Source organism: Mugil cephalus, chromosome 10, assembly GCF_022458985.1.
Source record: "Mugil cephalus isolate CIBA_MC_2020 chromosome 10, CIBA_Mcephalus_1.1, whole genome shotgun sequence".
Lineage (NCBI taxonomy): Eukaryota > Metazoa > Chordata > Actinopteri > Mugiliformes > Mugilidae > Mugil > Mugil cephalus.
Window position 1 is genome coordinate 7925911 of NC_061779.1, and position 17180 is coordinate 7943090.

Sequence of the window (17180 nt, forward strand, 5' to 3'; positions counted from 1 at the left end):
ATTTGTCCCTGAAATAAAATAAACAAATAGATAAGGAAATAATTAGGTGTCCTTACGTTGTCATGGTGTTTTATTGTTGTTTTAATGGAAAACAAAAAATCTTGTCAAACGCTGAAATTAGCTGTTTAGCAAGGCTCGGACATATTCAAACTCTTTCTCATGTTTAATGAGTTTGAAATGTCCCTGAGACAAAAAAACAAACAGATGAATAAGTACGTGTCCAATCATTTTACCCGTTTATTAAAATAAAAACTAGTGTTATTAATTTCATTACATGCTAAATTTGCGGCCACTGAAAACCAGCCGTTGAGAGGGCGGTGCGTAACGTCACTGGTCAGCTGACCGGTTTGTTTTGCTCGCTCGAGCTCGTCCTGATAAAAACACAGAAGAAGGAAACGACGACATCAAACCGTCTCTAAACTCATACTCCTCGCTTAGTGTGTATATATTTTGTGTACATATATATATATATATAATTTTTTTTAAAAAGCGTAAGCCCCGCAGCCACGGACAGTTTTATAAACCGTTTTTAGTTTTTATATTTTGGACACAGTCGCTACCTCTGTTTTCATCTACTTGCCTGGCTGACTTTGACGCAATATGCCTTCAGAAAAAACCTTCAAACAAAGAAGGACGTTCGGTAGGTCCGCTTGTTTTCAGCACCTCGCACCTCGTTTTTCTACATTTTGTGTCATTTAATAAGCCTTTCACTGCGATCCGGATCTTTCTCTGAAAAAAGCAAATCATAGCATTAATGTGGACGAGTCAGGTAGCAGTTTGTTATCATCCCAGGGGAGAGTGTTAAGCGTTCATTTTCTCAAACACAGATTTGCTCATTAAAACTTACCCGGAGGACATAAATGTGTCTCTTTTACAAGCATGTTTAGATAGGATAAAGTGAAGTAGAGTGGGGATAAGGCTATTTGCTGGAGGCCTCTCTCTCCCTCTTCCTCTCTTCAGTGTTTACTTGTATCAGAGCAGTGGGAGAAAAACAAAGTGGTGTCGAAATGCAGCTCAGAGACAAGGAGAGAGCTGCAGGATTGGGGGATGGGACAGTTTGTGGAGGACAGAAATGAATTTAAAAGGAAATGGGAAACATGGTTATCCTGAACATGTGGCGTAAACCTTTGTCTAACGTGTAGGCCACAACGCCTGATGCAGATGATAGTTTCACTTATGCTTTCCAATGCAGACCACAGAGGTAAAAACGAGGCCTGTAATGCTTTATCGTCTCATAATAGGATAAGACACACTAACTTAATTCTGCATATATTCAGCGAGACTCATATCCTGTCCAATAGGGTGATAAAAGTTTAACTCTTCAGGCATTGCGTAATGTATATGTGCTGTTTACAAATGACACCAGACTATTTTCACATGATTTGAAAATGCTGAAGACGAAAATTAAAGACTAAATCTTTTCAGTGTGCCAGTATCGAAATTTGTATGATCGTAGTTCCTCTAATTCAATTGCTATTTAACTAAAACATGCATGGAAGTAGAAGTTTCTAGGTTGTGTACATGAGATTTGGTGTGTTGTTTATTCCTGGAGTTATGTGAACCACTGTGTAGTGTCTCAGTGACAGAATACAACGATTTGAACATGCTGCCTGCGACCCTGGGAAATGTATTTTCCAGTATGACGAAGAGTTAAAAAACGTACAGTTTACATCACGTTACTGGCCCAGATTTACACAATAGGAGCACGTGAAGATGACCCTGTCCAGAGAAACATCAGGTCACATGTGTTGTACGATGTTTAAAGTTGAAGCTTTGGATACACATTGATGCTTTTGACTGGAACACAACATATTGTCAGTTTAGAAACAAACAGTTTGTGTTTACAGGTTGATGGTGTTCACCAGCTGGTAGTCATGATGATCTCATTAGATGATATAGAAAACAGAGCTTGTGTTTTATCTCCGTGCTACTAGCTTGTGTATACATGATTATCTGGAATAGAGGAAATTTCCAGATATCGTCATACATCAGTGAGTGAATTCCCTATGGCTGACTTTGAGGTCAACTAGTTCCCATTTTTTAAATGTCTATATTTGATTGAAACCTGATGACTCAGAGTCTGTTTGTGACTTCTGTGACTACTTTGTGTTCTGGTCATGAGAGACTGACACTGACACACACAGAGCTTCCCTGTTCCTCATTGAACATTGCACCGTCAGGAAAATACAGTTTGCAGCAGTGTAATCAGTTGATTCAATTAGGCGTCCTTACCCCTGGGCAAACAGTTTGTCTTCTGAACAAACATTTTTTTAGCGGCAGGCCACAAGACTGAACGGCAGTAACTCAAAGCCTCAGCTGACAGCTGACACAGCCTAGTAAACAACCTCTGCCTTTTTATTGTTATTCCCCTCCGATTAAGGTTTGTGATTCAATATCTAAAATTTGAGGTGTTTTTTCCTTTTTCAGTTTAAGTTTGTTGGCAGAAATGTGAGAAACAGACCGTGCGTCTGTTCATTCAAAGTGCAGCAAGCCCAAAGTGTTATCTGTCAATGTGTATTTAAGCCCACATTGCTCCAGGTCATGGAAGAGCAGGTGATTCATCCCATCAGGAGTTTGTCACTGACCTGATCTTGAGCATTTCCTCAGTGTAGGGACAACACAGCAGTAGTAGTAGTAGTTGACATTGTGTTAGGAGTTCTAGAAACACCTTCAATCTAAGTAAATAATAATAATAATGAAGTCCAAGTAGCTTAGAGTTGGGGTTTTATTAGGACCATCTGTTCCGCTTGAAACTTACATGATCAGCATGTTAATGACTTAGTACTCACCTGTTATTGCAGGGATGCCTTAGTTTTTCTGGATGTACTATGACCTGGGTGAATCTTTACAGACATGTATTTAAAATGGAAGTACATGAGTTTTGATGATAAATTATTTCCGATTCATGTATTCTTATGCATGTACTGTATTTCAGGCAGCCTGTCTGTTACACTCTTGTCTGCCTTGCACCCTGATAATAATATGACATTAACAGATACATTTAAAATGGTAATTTACCCGTTTAAGTTTAGTTTAAATGTTCCAGTAAATTAGTGACTTTCATTTAGCTTTGCACATGTTTGTTTGTATGTGCTACGTTAGCTGCTAAGTCACAGTTTTGTTTGTCTTTTTGAAGTAAATAGAAGTAGTGAAACATCGAGTGGATCTTCATTTCTGTCATCTAATCACCGTGGAAATGTTTCTGTTCTGCTTGATACATCAGTAATTTCACAGTAGATCTGGTTAAAAACTGTGTAAGTGTTAAGATTTGTCCACATTATGTAATACATCGCACCACGCAGACCTTTTGGTCCTTGGGATAGAAACTCATAGTCTCCTCATTTGATAAACAAATACATCAATTTGGCAGAGATGGAGGATTTCGACACGCTATGTAAATCAAACAGGAGATGCTGTTTGTGTTTCATCAGCTGACTCCGGTTCACATCTGCCTTTTTTTTTCTGCCCCCACAGAACAGCGAGTAGAAGATGTCAGACTGATCCGAGAGCAGCACCCCAACAAGATCCCCGTGAGTACAAGCAAAAAAAAGCTTGAAACTGAAATTTAATGTCCGAATGAACGTGCGAGAACACGGTGTGCACCCAGGAAGACGAACTTCCTGCAGCAGCAAATGTTACCACACGCTTCCTGCTCATAACTCTGTACCGAGTGTCAGACACTTTCAAAATGAAAGTGGAGCTTTTTATTTTTAAATTAGTCGTGCAGCCGTCTAGTAAACCTCAATTTTTTTCCCCCCACAAGGTCTTGTGAGTAATAGGTGTGGCTGTTGATAATTTAGCTGGCTGCTGTCGCCTAGCAACCGCCATTAAACAAATGCACACCTTGTGTTTCACCTGCTCGTTGTATCATTTAGAGATAGAGTATCACCACAGCCTTCCCATCTGCTGCCCCATGTAAGGGCTTGTCTTAAAAGCAGCCCAGTCTGTGCTTCCTGTGTACTCCCCCAGGGTTATAAGCTGCTGTGTCATTATAAATGTTGAGACTAGGGGCAGATATGCTGTGTCACTGTAATGTAACTCCATCTGAACGGGAGGGGGGTGGAGGAGCAGATGACTGTGTGACTGACTGATTATAGCTTTCAGATCGTCTTAGTTGAGTTTTTCCACCAGCTTTTCATACTGAAAGGAGGTGACATCGGCAATTTGGTATCAAATTAAAAGTCACAAAGGAAAAACAGACATTGTACACTATCAACTAATAAACTGGACAGTTCTGGTGAAGTCAGTGCAATAATATTCTTCTGGGAATCTGGGTCAATGACAAAGGGGAATTTCTTGCAGCCTATTATAATGCGTCCCCCCTGATAAGATTAGCTATCTTGCCCACCACAAGTTGTAAAAGAAAACCTTAATGTATTGCTCCACGGTCCGTTGTAGGACTTGCTTTAAGATCTGGGCAACCCAATCACAAGTGATCAGCTTTATGTAAGTGTGTTCAGACTGAACACGTCTCCAGATCCGATCTCAGTTTCGTGCTTTGTATGCACATAAACCCAAACATTATCTGTAGTGCAGTAGAATATTTTAACAGCTGATGTCTCTAATGGATCTCTACCACTGCTCCAGAACCGAGACTTTATCTTATAGCTTTATACTTTTCAGTTGTTTTATTTATCAATCTCCACCCTGACATTAGTTAGGACTCAGATTATTACTCCAGCCCTGGAAGTTCCCATACGCACCACCATCTCTGGTAGTAAAGATAACGGCACTTGGAAATGAGGAATTATGCAACTTAACAACATCCTTATACATCAGTGTGGCCGCATTAATAATTAACACAGAATCATATCATGTCCTCATATTAAATACTTTCATTTGTACTTATTATGTTGTTAGTTAACATCTACAGGGAGAGAATATTTTACTCTCATTACTAATGAATTTGTCCATTTTTTTTCCTGAATCAATGAGGTAAAACTCACTAATGCAGGAGTATAGGCCCCTATTGAGTATAGGCAGTCTTTGATGTGACTTAAGACTCATTGCGTTCACACAACCAAAGAAATGCGAATACACGCGACCAAGAACATCTCCAAATGTGATCTGAGGTTGGATCTCTAAAACGTGATCTCACACCATCCTGGGGGTGTTCACACCTGTCTGAACGGGCTCTTTGAGGACAAACTGTTCCCTTGCTGCCTTGCTGTCCCATCCACTGACAGGTGCCATGAAAACAGATTGTCAGTGTAACTACGAGCAGGCAGTCGTTTTAATTAATTCTTCAGCTTATTATTAAATTAATTTCCCTTCTGGGACGAATAAAGTTATATTGATTCTGATGTTAGAAAAATAATGAAAAGTTGTGATGAGAACTCACCTCCAATCTGATTAGAGTCTAATCAATTAATCTGCTGTTTACTGATATATCAAAAATGTCCTTCATACATACGGAAATGTTGTGTTTTCCACTGCTTTTATGTCACAGAGGCTGATTTATTATTGTCTTCTGATGCCATCTAAATGATCTTGAGCGGCAATAGTTAGGACGTTCTTTAATTCTGTCTTGTGTGCATGCTTTAACACAAGCAGCTGAGCCAAGCGAAGCAGAGTCCTGAGGATCCTCTGAAGCAGTCAGCATTAGTGGATTAGTGTTACACTGCAGAGAGAGGCCCCCTCGGGAGCAGCCGCCGCAGAAAGAAAAGAAAGAATAATGATGCATATTTTCAGACAGTCTTCTCAGGCTTGTACACATGAAAAGCGATGCGGATAGTTCAGTAACAAATGAACCAAAAAAATAGCTAAAAATAACAAAACAATGCGTCTGTATCACAACATGAAGTGGATGTAAAAAAAAAAAAAGAAAATGCTTCAAGTGATCGCCTCAGTCATAAGTGACTGATCTGATCAGAAAGACATTTTCTGTCAGATTGAGAGAGGTAGGGTAAATAATCTGTTCAGTAGTGAAATATTAGGTCCTAATAACCATGTAAACAGTTTATCTGATGGTTTCTCTCTGGTTAAATCCATTCTTTACAACCATTTTTTTCCCCATGTCGGGTAAACATCAGGTGATGTAGAGTAGTTTCACGGTGGAAACACGGTGGCTGCAAACCAACTAGTGTTTGAAAATATGAATGACGCCAGAATCATTGTGCAGGGTGTCTGCAGGGTCCTGAAAAGTATTAAAAGTTGATCATTCAATTTTGGGGAAATTAAGAACCTTAAAAAGTCTCATCAGGACTTTATGAAGTCTTAAAATTTGAAGATATTTTTGATGTAAATTTTGAGTTTGAGTCCAAAAATATTAAAAAAAGGTGTTTGAATTCTTTTATTTATTAAGAAACAAACATGAACCGGGTTCTTCAGCACATTTTAGAGCAAAAACTGAATTAAAACTAGAAAGCCTTTATTCGTCCCACAATGAGGAAGTTGCAGTTTGCAACAGCAGGTGCAGGGTTTACACAGGGGCAGAAAGAGTGGACTGTATAAAAGACAAATAATATGGTAAAATACAATAGAATATACAAGTATTACCATATATACAAAAAGTGTTACATTGCACCGAGTTGTCCACAGTACAGACAGTAAGTAGTGAATAGTGAGTGTCGAACCTTGAGGAGTAATGATATAGCACATATTATGTTCATTGTGGAGACTAACAGCAGCAGGAAGTAAGGACCTTGTCTAGCTATCACAGCATAAACACTTAATCAAAAATGTTTAATTCTTTCTGATATTTTGGGGCCATGTAAACACTGAAAATGCTCTGGATTGTTGATTGTCCGTTACTGACGGCGTAAACTTCCTCTTCAGAGGATTAGGGTGTGGCTCACTGCCTTCGTTAAAGAAGGGAATCCATTTTAATGTCAAGCAATCGATTCACTTAACTGTTCAGCTGTATTCCACCACAGTGCACTCAGACTTATCTGATGTGCAGTGAGTTGGTCAGAGCATTCGTGTTTATCTTCAGTTACATATTAACACAGTTTTATTTAAATGTGTAAATAAAAAAGACTCCCTTGTTCGTGAGTAAAGACATTCAGTCTTGCTCTAATGAACGTGGATAAACAAAAAGCCTGAGAGGTGGAGGGACGAGTTCTTTTTTTAACCACAGCATCTGATACATGAGACTGAATCCGGACCCTGGGCTCGGACGAGTCTCGGCCGCAAACGCGTCGAGGCCAAAAACTCCACAGGAAATGAAGCATTTGGGGAGATGGAGCAGCTGGAAAAATAAGAGAGAAGGAATCGGTTATTGAAGACGATGTGTTTGTCTCCTGCAGGTGATCATTGAGAGATATAAGGGAGAGAAACAGCTGCCCATCCTGGACAAGACCAAGTTCCTGGTGCCAGACCACGTCAACATGAGTGAACTCATCAAGATTATCAGGTACCCCTCCATAGCTGCAATTTAACTTCCTCCCCTCCCTCCTTCCCTCACTTTCATTTTACTTCCTCGACTCTTCTTTCAGATTTTTCCTCAGTCTCCTCTTTTTATTTCGTTCCGTGCCTCTTATTTTTCTTATTTCATTTTCACTACTTACTGTATATATTTCCTTTACTTCTTTTATTCCTTCCTTTTCATTTCTTCTGTCTCTTCTCCCTCCATTTTTCCTGTTAATCCTTTTACCGTCTCCATCTTCAACATATTCTCTACTGTTTATTTAATCCTTTCATTTTTATTTTCCTCTTCTAATCCATTCATTCATCTTCATCTCTGAATCTGATCTCTTGTTTTAAATTCCTTTCCCTCCTCCTTTTCAGGTTTCTTCTCATTTGTCTTCTTCCTTTCCAGCTTCTCATTCCCACCCCTCCTCTCTATATTAATGTTTTTCCTCTCCTCCTTACTTGTCCCTGCATTGCCTTGTCTTCCCTTTCATTTTCCATCTTCCTCTCCAATCGTTTACCCTCACCTCTCTTCCCCACATCGTCTCCTCTTTAGCTTTTTGTGTGTCACGTTTTCCCGTCGCCTCCACTCACTCTGCGTGTCTTTCCTCCCCCCACCAGGAGGCGCCTCCAGCTGAACTCCAACCAGGCCTTCTTCCTGCTCGTCAACGGCCACAGCATGGTGTCGGTGTCGGCCGCCATCTCTGAGGTGTACGAGCGGGAGCGGGACCAAGATGGCTTCCTCTACATGGTGTACGCCTCCCAGGAGACCTTCGGCTCGCCCGCGGCCGCCCAGTGAACAGCCTTCCCTTCGACGCCTCCTTCTACCGTCTGGCCCGGCCATTGGACATTTGTTTTTGGGTTGTTTTTTTTTGTTTGTTTTTTTGCCTACCCCTCCGTGTTTCTTGCCGCAACACTTTTAGTCTCGACTGTAAGACCTAAAACACAAACAGCTAAATCTAAACACAGCATTTCAACTATTCTCAGCTCTGATTGGTTCAGATAGACTGTTTGTGTTCCACGACTCAGGCCAATAGAGTCCAGTTTAGTGTGTGTCTCCTGTCATGTACATGTTGACGACAGTTTTCATTGTTGTGGTCTCCTGGGCTGTACTTGCGTTGTAGTGTGTATATATACACTTTTCAGGTAGTGATGTTACATAAGGGTGGCGAGGCTCCACCACTGTTCTATCTAGATATATATATATATACATTAGACTACGAACAAAGCCAGCCTTAGTATTAAGGTTTCTGGAGACGTGGGCACTAGAGAGGTTCTGTTTTTAAAAGAGGGTTTTATTGCAATTAAAAAAAGGGTAAAGCTTAGGGATTTCTTTTGCCAGAGAAATTTTAAAATTACATATAGAAGATCGTTAACCAGTGTGTCTCATCACATTCCCTCTATGGTCCTTCTTTGGTGTTTTTAAATCCCTCCCTGCCTTGTAGCCTAAAGCATCTTCACTGTAAAATATAAAGATGTTAGAAAACTGCTTTTGCTATTGAAAGAGATGATTGTAGTTTGCAAAAAAAAAAAAAAAGAAGAAAGAAAAGAAAAGAGAGAATGCCTCGGTGTACAGATAATAGTAACTATAAAAAGGGGGGTTCCTATGAGAGTGTAACCAAGTTGATTTTGGACACACTACAAGGAGCATTGTCTGACTGCATGTGTGAAAGGAGGATAACTCTTTAACTGCTGACGAGAGGAGGGGGCTGCCGTGTCCTCGCAAGTGATCAAAAAGGCAAAAAATAATAATAATAAAAAAGGAAAAGCTGAAAACACGGGCAGGTTGACGAGCGTCATGTCTGACTGTCCGTCGTTTCCCTCTGGCCTACAGGGCTGATTTCCCAGAGCTGCCGCTCTTGTTCAGTTTCCCTTCACTGAAACAACTGCTGTGTCACTGTGGGGAATTACACCTGCCCAGTGGGTTTTTCAGGGGCTGCACTCTAGAATATCTCATCTATAGATGGTTGTTTACTCTTTCTGTGCTGTCGTGCTTCTTCTCCTCCTCCTCCTCGGCATCTTAACCAAGCTGCTTTGTATTGCAGTATTTTACTTTGCTTTTTATTTAACGTGTTTATTACTTTGTACAACACATCTTGGCCCTACGCTGTCTGCAGTATGTAAAGGTGACTCTTTTTTTTCTTTTCTTCTTTCCTGACTAGTGAAAGCCACTGTGTGTTTGTTACAGAGGGGTGGAGCATTTGTTTCAGTGTTGTCTTTCCTGCCTGCTCCTCCGTTTCACACACGTCCACATACAGCAATATCTCACAGCCTCCTTTATGTATTTATGTTGGTATTTTGTAAACAATAAAAGGAGAAAACAATACGGGGTTCCTGTGTTTTTATTGTTACTAAGGCATTTGCAATAAAATGCTGTGTTGTGTTGCTAATACCAATTCACATATAACCTGCAGAACAAATTGTTATTCTGAAGGCTTTGGTTGTTAGAGTGAATCACCTCAAACCATTTACACAAGTGACTCAATGAAGATTAGACTGACCCCAAGTGGCAGATAAATAGACTAAACTGAATACTTGAAGCAGGACTCTACAGCAGACCTGTTACTGTATTTTAAGTATTCAGTGGTAATTTAGGAATAGGAAAACACATTTATATTCCAAATTATACCCAAATTACACGATTCTATTGCACCGAGACATTTTATTACACAATATACAGCATTATGACCACTGGCCTAATATTTTATTTTATCTTTCTTGTGTAGAGTGTTTACTTTTATGTGCGACAAAGTAATCTCCCTTGTGGATGATTAAAGTTTGTGTAGTCTTTTGATGCCAAAACATCTCGGAAATAAAAAAATCCTCCAAGGATTGGACACAGGAGTTCAAATGGTTTGAGATTTAGGGAATCTGACGGCCAACACAATTTCTTGACATCATCAAACCGTTTCTTTTATTGATCTTTTATTAATGGCATGGAAAAGCAACACATGTGCTTGCCGATGTTTAGATGCTCCGATCCCGATATCACAATGCGGCCTCTGTCATTTAATTCCGAGTGAAAAGCATTAGCATTAGCATTGTTTGTTAGCCACGGATTTCTTACCGTATTCATTTAATTTGTCTGCAGTGTATATACGCTTTTAGTATCAGTTGGAAATATAGCGACTCTGCCCATATAAACTATATTTAAATAACTCCGAACTCAACATATTTAACTAAATTGCTTTAAACGTCTTTGCTAACTCACTTCCGCTTTCGGTTGCTAATGCTAACTAATGTAGAGAAAAATATAAAGTAGACGGTTTCCTTCACAGGTTTGCTCAAATATTGTCTTGATTCTTTTCAATCTGACTATTACTATACAATATTTCAAGTCATTTTACTGTATAATTTTGAAGAAATACGCTATTATTAGTGATGTGCGAATCGACACTGAAATGTCGATACTTCAGTCACCTGAGGTTAAACCGCAACACAGAATACGAGGTTTTTATGAGGAGGACAGAAGAGGAGACCACAATGATAATAAAGTAGTAGAGTATACAAATAATATTTTACTTATTCCTTTATTTAATGTTTGAAACACCATTTCCACATATTTTGTATGACTTTGTCCTCTGTTGTTTTTTTTCTTTTGTTCTATTAGCTCAGCTATAGTAAACGAGACTACTACCTTAATATACTTCCGAGTTTAAAATAAATAAATAAATTACTCTGATGTGTGGTATTCTTTATGAAACTGTGATTTGAAACACACTACTTTTTTTTACCAGACGATTTTTTTTATCGCCGATACCAGCCTGAATTTTACTCAGTATCGGATCGAATATCACTAGGTGTTTTATTCAAACAGCAGTGTTCATTTTAATTTTTTCCCCCCACTGGTAACTTATATTAATGTCGTATGACGTTATAAAACCTTTTACTATATACCACATATAAGTCCAGATTCAAAACCTCTATGTATAGACCCGTCAGTACTGAAATAACTCATTCCAGAGAAGCTAAAAAATAACTGTTGATAAATGAATGCATTATCATATGTTAAAGACCCTGAAAAAAAATAATAATAAAAACATATATTTCTGTTTTGTTTTGTTTAAGTCCGGTGCTAATTCTTCATTAGGAGATGGAGGAGTCCTCTATTGGGGCCCCACCTGACACAACTCTGCACACTCAGTTCCATTACACGTCCATTGTTTAGGACAACGAAGGTCTTAATTTTGAATAAATTAATTTTCAAAAGTATACTTAGCTTAAAATGGTTGTACACTTGCAGTCAGTAAACAAAGCATGTGGAAAAGAAGAATCCAAAAATATTTTAATAGTTTTTTTTTTTTTTAACTTTCCATCAAATTTTAGACAAAACACAGGCAAATATAAAAGTGATTATAAACTGTGTTCAAACACCTGCACAAAAATATTTCAAAAGCGATTTTAACCAGAGACAAAGCAACATGCAGGCTGAAGCACGAGTGTGAGCTTAGAAGTAAAACCTACAAAAAGTGTCCAAACAACGTCCAAAGACGCTCTTCTTTGGCGCGAGCTATAAAAATAATGAAATAAAGTTTCAGGAAATTTTCTTCTTTTATGTAACTACAGAAAAGCGTTTTATGTGTTGACTTCTAAATTCATATTCATCTCAGTAACTGAATACCGGCTGCTTGAATTTCAGTCCCACACACGAAACCCGAAACAACAATAAAAAAAAAAGTACAATGTGACATATTTCAAACAACAGACAGAAGTTGTTACACATACTCGGTATTTACCGTTTTAAATAAACATCTCACGACCCTGTGCCGTTCCCTCCAGGGGGACAGATACAGTTTCATCTGAAGGACCAGCTGTCCTCGTGTCTCGTCAGTTCTCCGGGTCCTGCCCAGCAACTCAACACACTCTGAGACTCGAACACGCACTTTGAAACACTTCCTGTTCCTACAATTCTCCATTTACTTTTGAATAAAGATTGTAGACACACACACAATCACACACACACACACACACACACAATAAAAACAAACAAAAAAAAAATGCACAGAGGCAGCTCCAAGTAGTGTTTGGTTCAGCCACTAAAAAATATGAAAATAAATACCAGTGAAACTGAATGAAGAGAAAACTGACACTTGCTTTACGATTTAACTTTTTGAAAAATATTTCAACCTGACCTGACTGTTCTGTCCTGGTTTGGAGGAACACTATTTGGCACAGAAGGCACTTTGCTCTCAGGTTGGCTCAGAGGTAGGAAGGACGCAGATCACTCAGACTGGGTATAAAATAAGGCACTGGATGTATATTAATTAGACTAGTAGCTGAAGAATGGAGCCTTATTTTTTTAATCTCTATATATATGTATAAAAGAGAGAAGGAAACAGGTGTATGATTGAAGCTCCTTGCAAAAAAAAGGTTGTCACGGGTATCGAGGGGTTTTCCAATGTTTTGAGTTTTTTTTGGGGTCAAATGTGTCGACTAAAGTGGACTCTTTGAGCGACAGTCATCCTAGAAGAGCAATGAGCCAAGACCTGATCACACAACACACAGAAGAGAAGTGTTAGTTGTTGAATGAAACATTTAACAACAAAGAAATCAAGACTACTCTAAAGCCTCCAGTCTGTCACAGTGGGTGTTTAATTTGCTGTGACACTTGTCCAGGTTCCTCTTCATGTGGACGCTGGAGTGCTTTGCCTTTGGTTTTTAGAACATCTCCAAGACGAGAAGCTGCTTTTGAGACTCGTGCAACACTGAAGGTAATCTGAGTGATTGTCTATAGTGTTCCTGTTGAGTTTGTACAAAAGTCCAGCTCTCCAGAGGTGAGTCTTAATCTCTATCATCCTCTCATCCCGGCTGTAAAAAGAATTAGAAGGACACAAGGTGCCTGAGCTTTCAAATCATCAGCCTTTGAAGAGACTCTCGCGGGCCCTCAGAAGTCTGCTTGCCGTCTCCTCGTGGGCTTTTTTTTTTTTTCGGGAGCTGCCGCCAGCTGCCGTCAGCTGGAACATGAGGTACCACTTGTGTCAGGAGCATGACCGCTAAAATCCACTGCTGCTTCCACGGGTTAGTCCCCTGAGTCCTTGCTGTCGGAGCGAGGAGTGTACTTCAGCCGAAATGTCCCTGAGGAGGAAACGAAGTGGAAAACAGTTGTTACACTGAAGCGTTGGAAATGTCTGAATCTGCAGAGCAACAGAAGGTCTAATATTAAATAACAAACTAGGGCTGTCAAAGGTAACATGATAATAATACATAATAATAATGTCTTAATGGGCTTGGTTTTAGTTAAAAAAATAACATAAAATAAAACTTTTGGCTGGTAGTGTATCTAAACTAGAGGTGTCTGAAAACTGCAGGAGATTAATTATTAGTGAGCCAAATGAAATATAAGAAAGTAGCCATATTTTCAAATTGAATCCTTCTTTTATAATTGTTGACTTTGTAGTTGATTTTAAAATGTGGCGGCTCTGGACTCCAGGCTCACCCTGCTGCGCCGAGTCCATGGACGGCTGTTTGCAGTCCTCTGCTCTGTGTCCGTTGGCACCGCAGTTATAACACGACAGGTTCCCCGCCGCCCGTTTCTGGCCTCCATTTCCCAGCGTGCCATGCGGCTGGTAGAAGCTAAAGCTCTGCTGCTGCTGCTGGTCGTGCGACACGGGGCTGTGGCGGTAGAGCGGCGGCGGCACCATCATCGGGTAGGAGAACGGCGCCGCTCCGGAGCCGGCGGCGCTGGACGAGGCTATCAGGGGGCTGAGGTGGAGCACAGGCCCCAGGGTGAAGAGGGAGGGCCCAGCCGAGAAGGGCTGCAGGTAGCCGGCTGCTGCGTATCCAGGCAACGCCCCGTAGGCGCCGCAGTTCCCCCGGCAACCGCAGGAGCTGCAAACACACACGGAAGCGCCGTGTCCTGAACTCTGATCCAACGAAGAGGCGGAGGGTGGGGAGGGGGAGGGGCTGGAGGTGGGCTGGGCAGGGTAGTAGGTGTTCCCCGGAACGGCGGCCACGGGAACGGAGCTCGGCGTCGCCATGGAAACGTAGCCACCTCCGCCACTGGACTGGGAGCCGGACTTTGAGGAGGTGCAGGAAGACGAGGAAGAGGACAAAGAAGAGAAGGAAGACGAGGTAGAGGAGGTGGGAGTGGGGGAGAAGTATCCAGAGGGGGAGGACGAGAGGTGGAAGTGGAGAGGCGGGTGGGAGACGTGGTGGAGGCTGTTGGAGGTGGAGGTCAGGGCAGAACTGGTTTCCACCATCAGACCCACAGCACCTCCTGCCAGGCCTCGACAAACCACCGAGTCCTGGAGCCCGGAGGAGCCGTCCATGTTGAGAGCGGGCAACAGATTCTCCAGCCTCACCCCGACACCGAGCCCCGAGCCGAAGCCCGCCCCGGCCGCAGGGAGACCCAGGCCCAGCGGCTTAGTCCGGTCCTCGGTGCACAGCGGAGGGGGGCGGGGTTTACGCGGGGAGGTGAGGATGCGTGCTGGGTTCGAGACGGGGGAGAGGAGAGTCTGCGGGTAACTGGCCTGCGGGTGGTAGGGAGACTGGGGGAGGGCGAAGGGGAGGTGGGAGGAGGGAGGGTGAGGAGGAGGAGGAGGAGCTGGATCGGTTTGGACGGGCAGGACCTGGGCTGTGGGGCGACTGGAGACTGTGGGGCAGCTGGAGTTCAGGAGGAAGAGGCAGGGCCGGTCCTTATCTCCTCCTCCTCCACTAACGCCTCCTCCTCCTCCTCCTCCTCCTGCTGCTGCATCCGGAGCCGACACACCTGAAACAAAAAGACGCAAAAAAGAAGTGATTTACTACCTTTGTAATTAGAACTTGAGATCAAAACGTGATAGAGAGTCAGTACAAACTTTACTGTGACATTAACGTAGTTCTAGATATCAATATAAAACCAACTCTCCTCTATTCATGATTTAATCTTTACCCTTAAGCTAAAATATAAAATAAGATAAAATAAAATACAGTATTTCTAGTGCCGTTAAGTTTGGCCTGTAATACTTGAGTCAACCCGTGAGAAAACCTACGCCTGTGAATGTCCCTGGTTCTGTCGAAAGTGGCGTCACAGCAGTGAGGCGTCCGAGGGGAGCAGGGAGAGCTGGAGTAGCCCGAGGACGAGCTGCTGTCTGTGGACACCGGGTGATGGTGCGGCACGGCGTCCACTTCCACCCGCAGCTCTCCTGCAAAACATTGTATTCATTTGTCCTGTGGTGTCTGGGAACAGGATGTTGTTAGGGCCCTTTGGGACCCAATTCTACGTGTTGAGAGGAGGGGGCTCTGTGGATCATCCCACAGATACTCGTGTCTAGTTCTAGTCTAGGTGGGTGGTACATTTCTAAGTAGCGTTCACTTGAATAAATGCCAGGTTCAAAGGTTTCCCAACAGAGCATGTGTTGCCAAAAGGTGATTAATGTTGTGGCCAATCAGTGTATATTCCCATATATAGTATATATATCTATAGCCTTGTATATTAACTTTTTATATCTAAATAGCAGTCAGACAAAGACAACACAGACGTTTTGTTACCTGCAGTGGAGGTGGGGTGAGCTGGTCCCATGTGACTGGAAGGTGTCACCCTGGCAATGCCGCTGCAGGGCCGCTTCTCCATCTTCATCTCCCTGCTGGGGACACACAAAAACACAGGTCAGACACCCACCATCTGTAAAACATTTAATTAATTTAACACGTAAAAGCATAATTGCCTAAGTCATACTTGAACATTGTTCAGAAAACAAGAAAAAACACAATTTTTAATAAGCACATTGGTAGTTTTATCGATATTGTAACAGTAAGTCAAAAAAATGACTGAGACAATCATGCTGTTAGGCTAACAGTATGCCTGATGCATGTCGTGTTTTATTTTGTCCTGTATGTCTCAGTGTCATTATTCCTTTTAATATGAATATAAATCAGATCTTTGCATCAGTGTGTTTACACTATTCAACTCAGGGTTGCATCAGCCACTTTATGTGTATTATATATTGTATATTTTCATGCACTATGTCATGTTAGTCTACTTTGTATATACAGGATATATTTTTTTACATGTTACATATTCTCAACGTTTGCACATTTTGTTTAGTTTCTGCAACGTAGACCTTTGAGGAAGATCATTTCAGTCCTGTATTGGGTTGCACATGTCAGTTGATAATAAAGTTGACTTGACTTCTGTTTCATGGAACAAATTTTTCTTCCATGGAAGGAGTTTTGCAACAACTTCCCAAAAGATAAGAATTTAGACTGAACCAGCAAGACTATCTTAATATGTTCCAAGAAATATGGCAAGTTATAAATTATACAAAAGGGCCAAATTAAATAAACACTGAAGGAAACGAGGCATGATGAGTTATCTTTTCAATTTGTCTTGATTTTCTTGCACTGACTGAAAATAAAGGTTTTCATAGAGTGCGTATTTTCTGTATGTTTGCACTAGATGCACATGGTTAATGCTGATGTTTTTAGGTCCTTTACCCCAATAAAAAAAAAAAAAAAACAATAATAAAAAACAATTTGGCCGTAGCTGAAGCAACGAGTATCCTTAATGTCCACCAGGGGGAGACACTGTCCACTGAAGACGCTCCTCCAGGTCCCAGCTGCTTATCTACAAACACACATGTTGCTTCGGAAAACCTCTGCAGGAACTTTCCACTTTCTAAGTCTTGTTTAAACACATGTTATTATCACCTGCCTAATGGAAACCTGTTGATCCTGGGAATGGAAACGCAACCGAGAGATAACAAGAGCAGTCACCTGTGAGGAATCCAGGTGTGTGTGTGAGTGATTAAGAGATCCGGAGTGTGTAGACGCATTTTTCCTTCGCGTCCACGTTTTTGTGTTTTTACACGAGTTTCTCCTGTTTAAGTACACCTTATCTCTGCGACCCACAT

The 17180-nt window shown here is 41.3% G+C and overlaps 2 protein-coding genes across 2 annotated transcripts in view; one reads left to right on the top strand and one right to left on the bottom strand.

Annotated features, from left to right (window-relative positions):
* The first annotated feature begins 358 nt into the window (after nt 1-358).
* On the top strand, nt 359-9674 carry map1lc3b (microtubule-associated protein 1 light chain 3 beta). Its single transcript, XM_047596486.1, has 4 exons — nt 359-640; nt 3475-3530; nt 7248-7354; nt 7972-9674. Exons 1-4 carry the CDS (start codon nt 601-603, stop codon nt 8147-8149), a joined length of 381 nt encoding a protein of 126 aa, XP_047452442.1. The 5' UTR covers nt 359-600; the 3' UTR covers nt 8150-9674.
* Nucleotides 9675-11612: 1938 nt separating this feature from the next.
* zcchc14 (zinc finger, CCHC domain containing 14) overlaps nt 11613-17180 on the bottom strand; it is a 31260-nt gene continuing 25692 nt past the window's right edge. The window contains exons 11-14 of the mRNA XM_047597480.1: nt 15820-15914; nt 15321-15473; nt 13787-15058; nt 11613-13425 (exon numbers count right to left, since the gene is read on the bottom strand). Coding sequence (XP_047453436.1) covers nt 13370-13425; nt 13787-15058; nt 15321-15473; nt 15820-15914 — 1576 coding nt within the window. The 3' untranslated portion in view covers nt 11613-13369. The remainder of the gene's footprint in view (nt 13426-13786; nt 15059-15320; nt 15474-15819; nt 15915-17180) is intronic.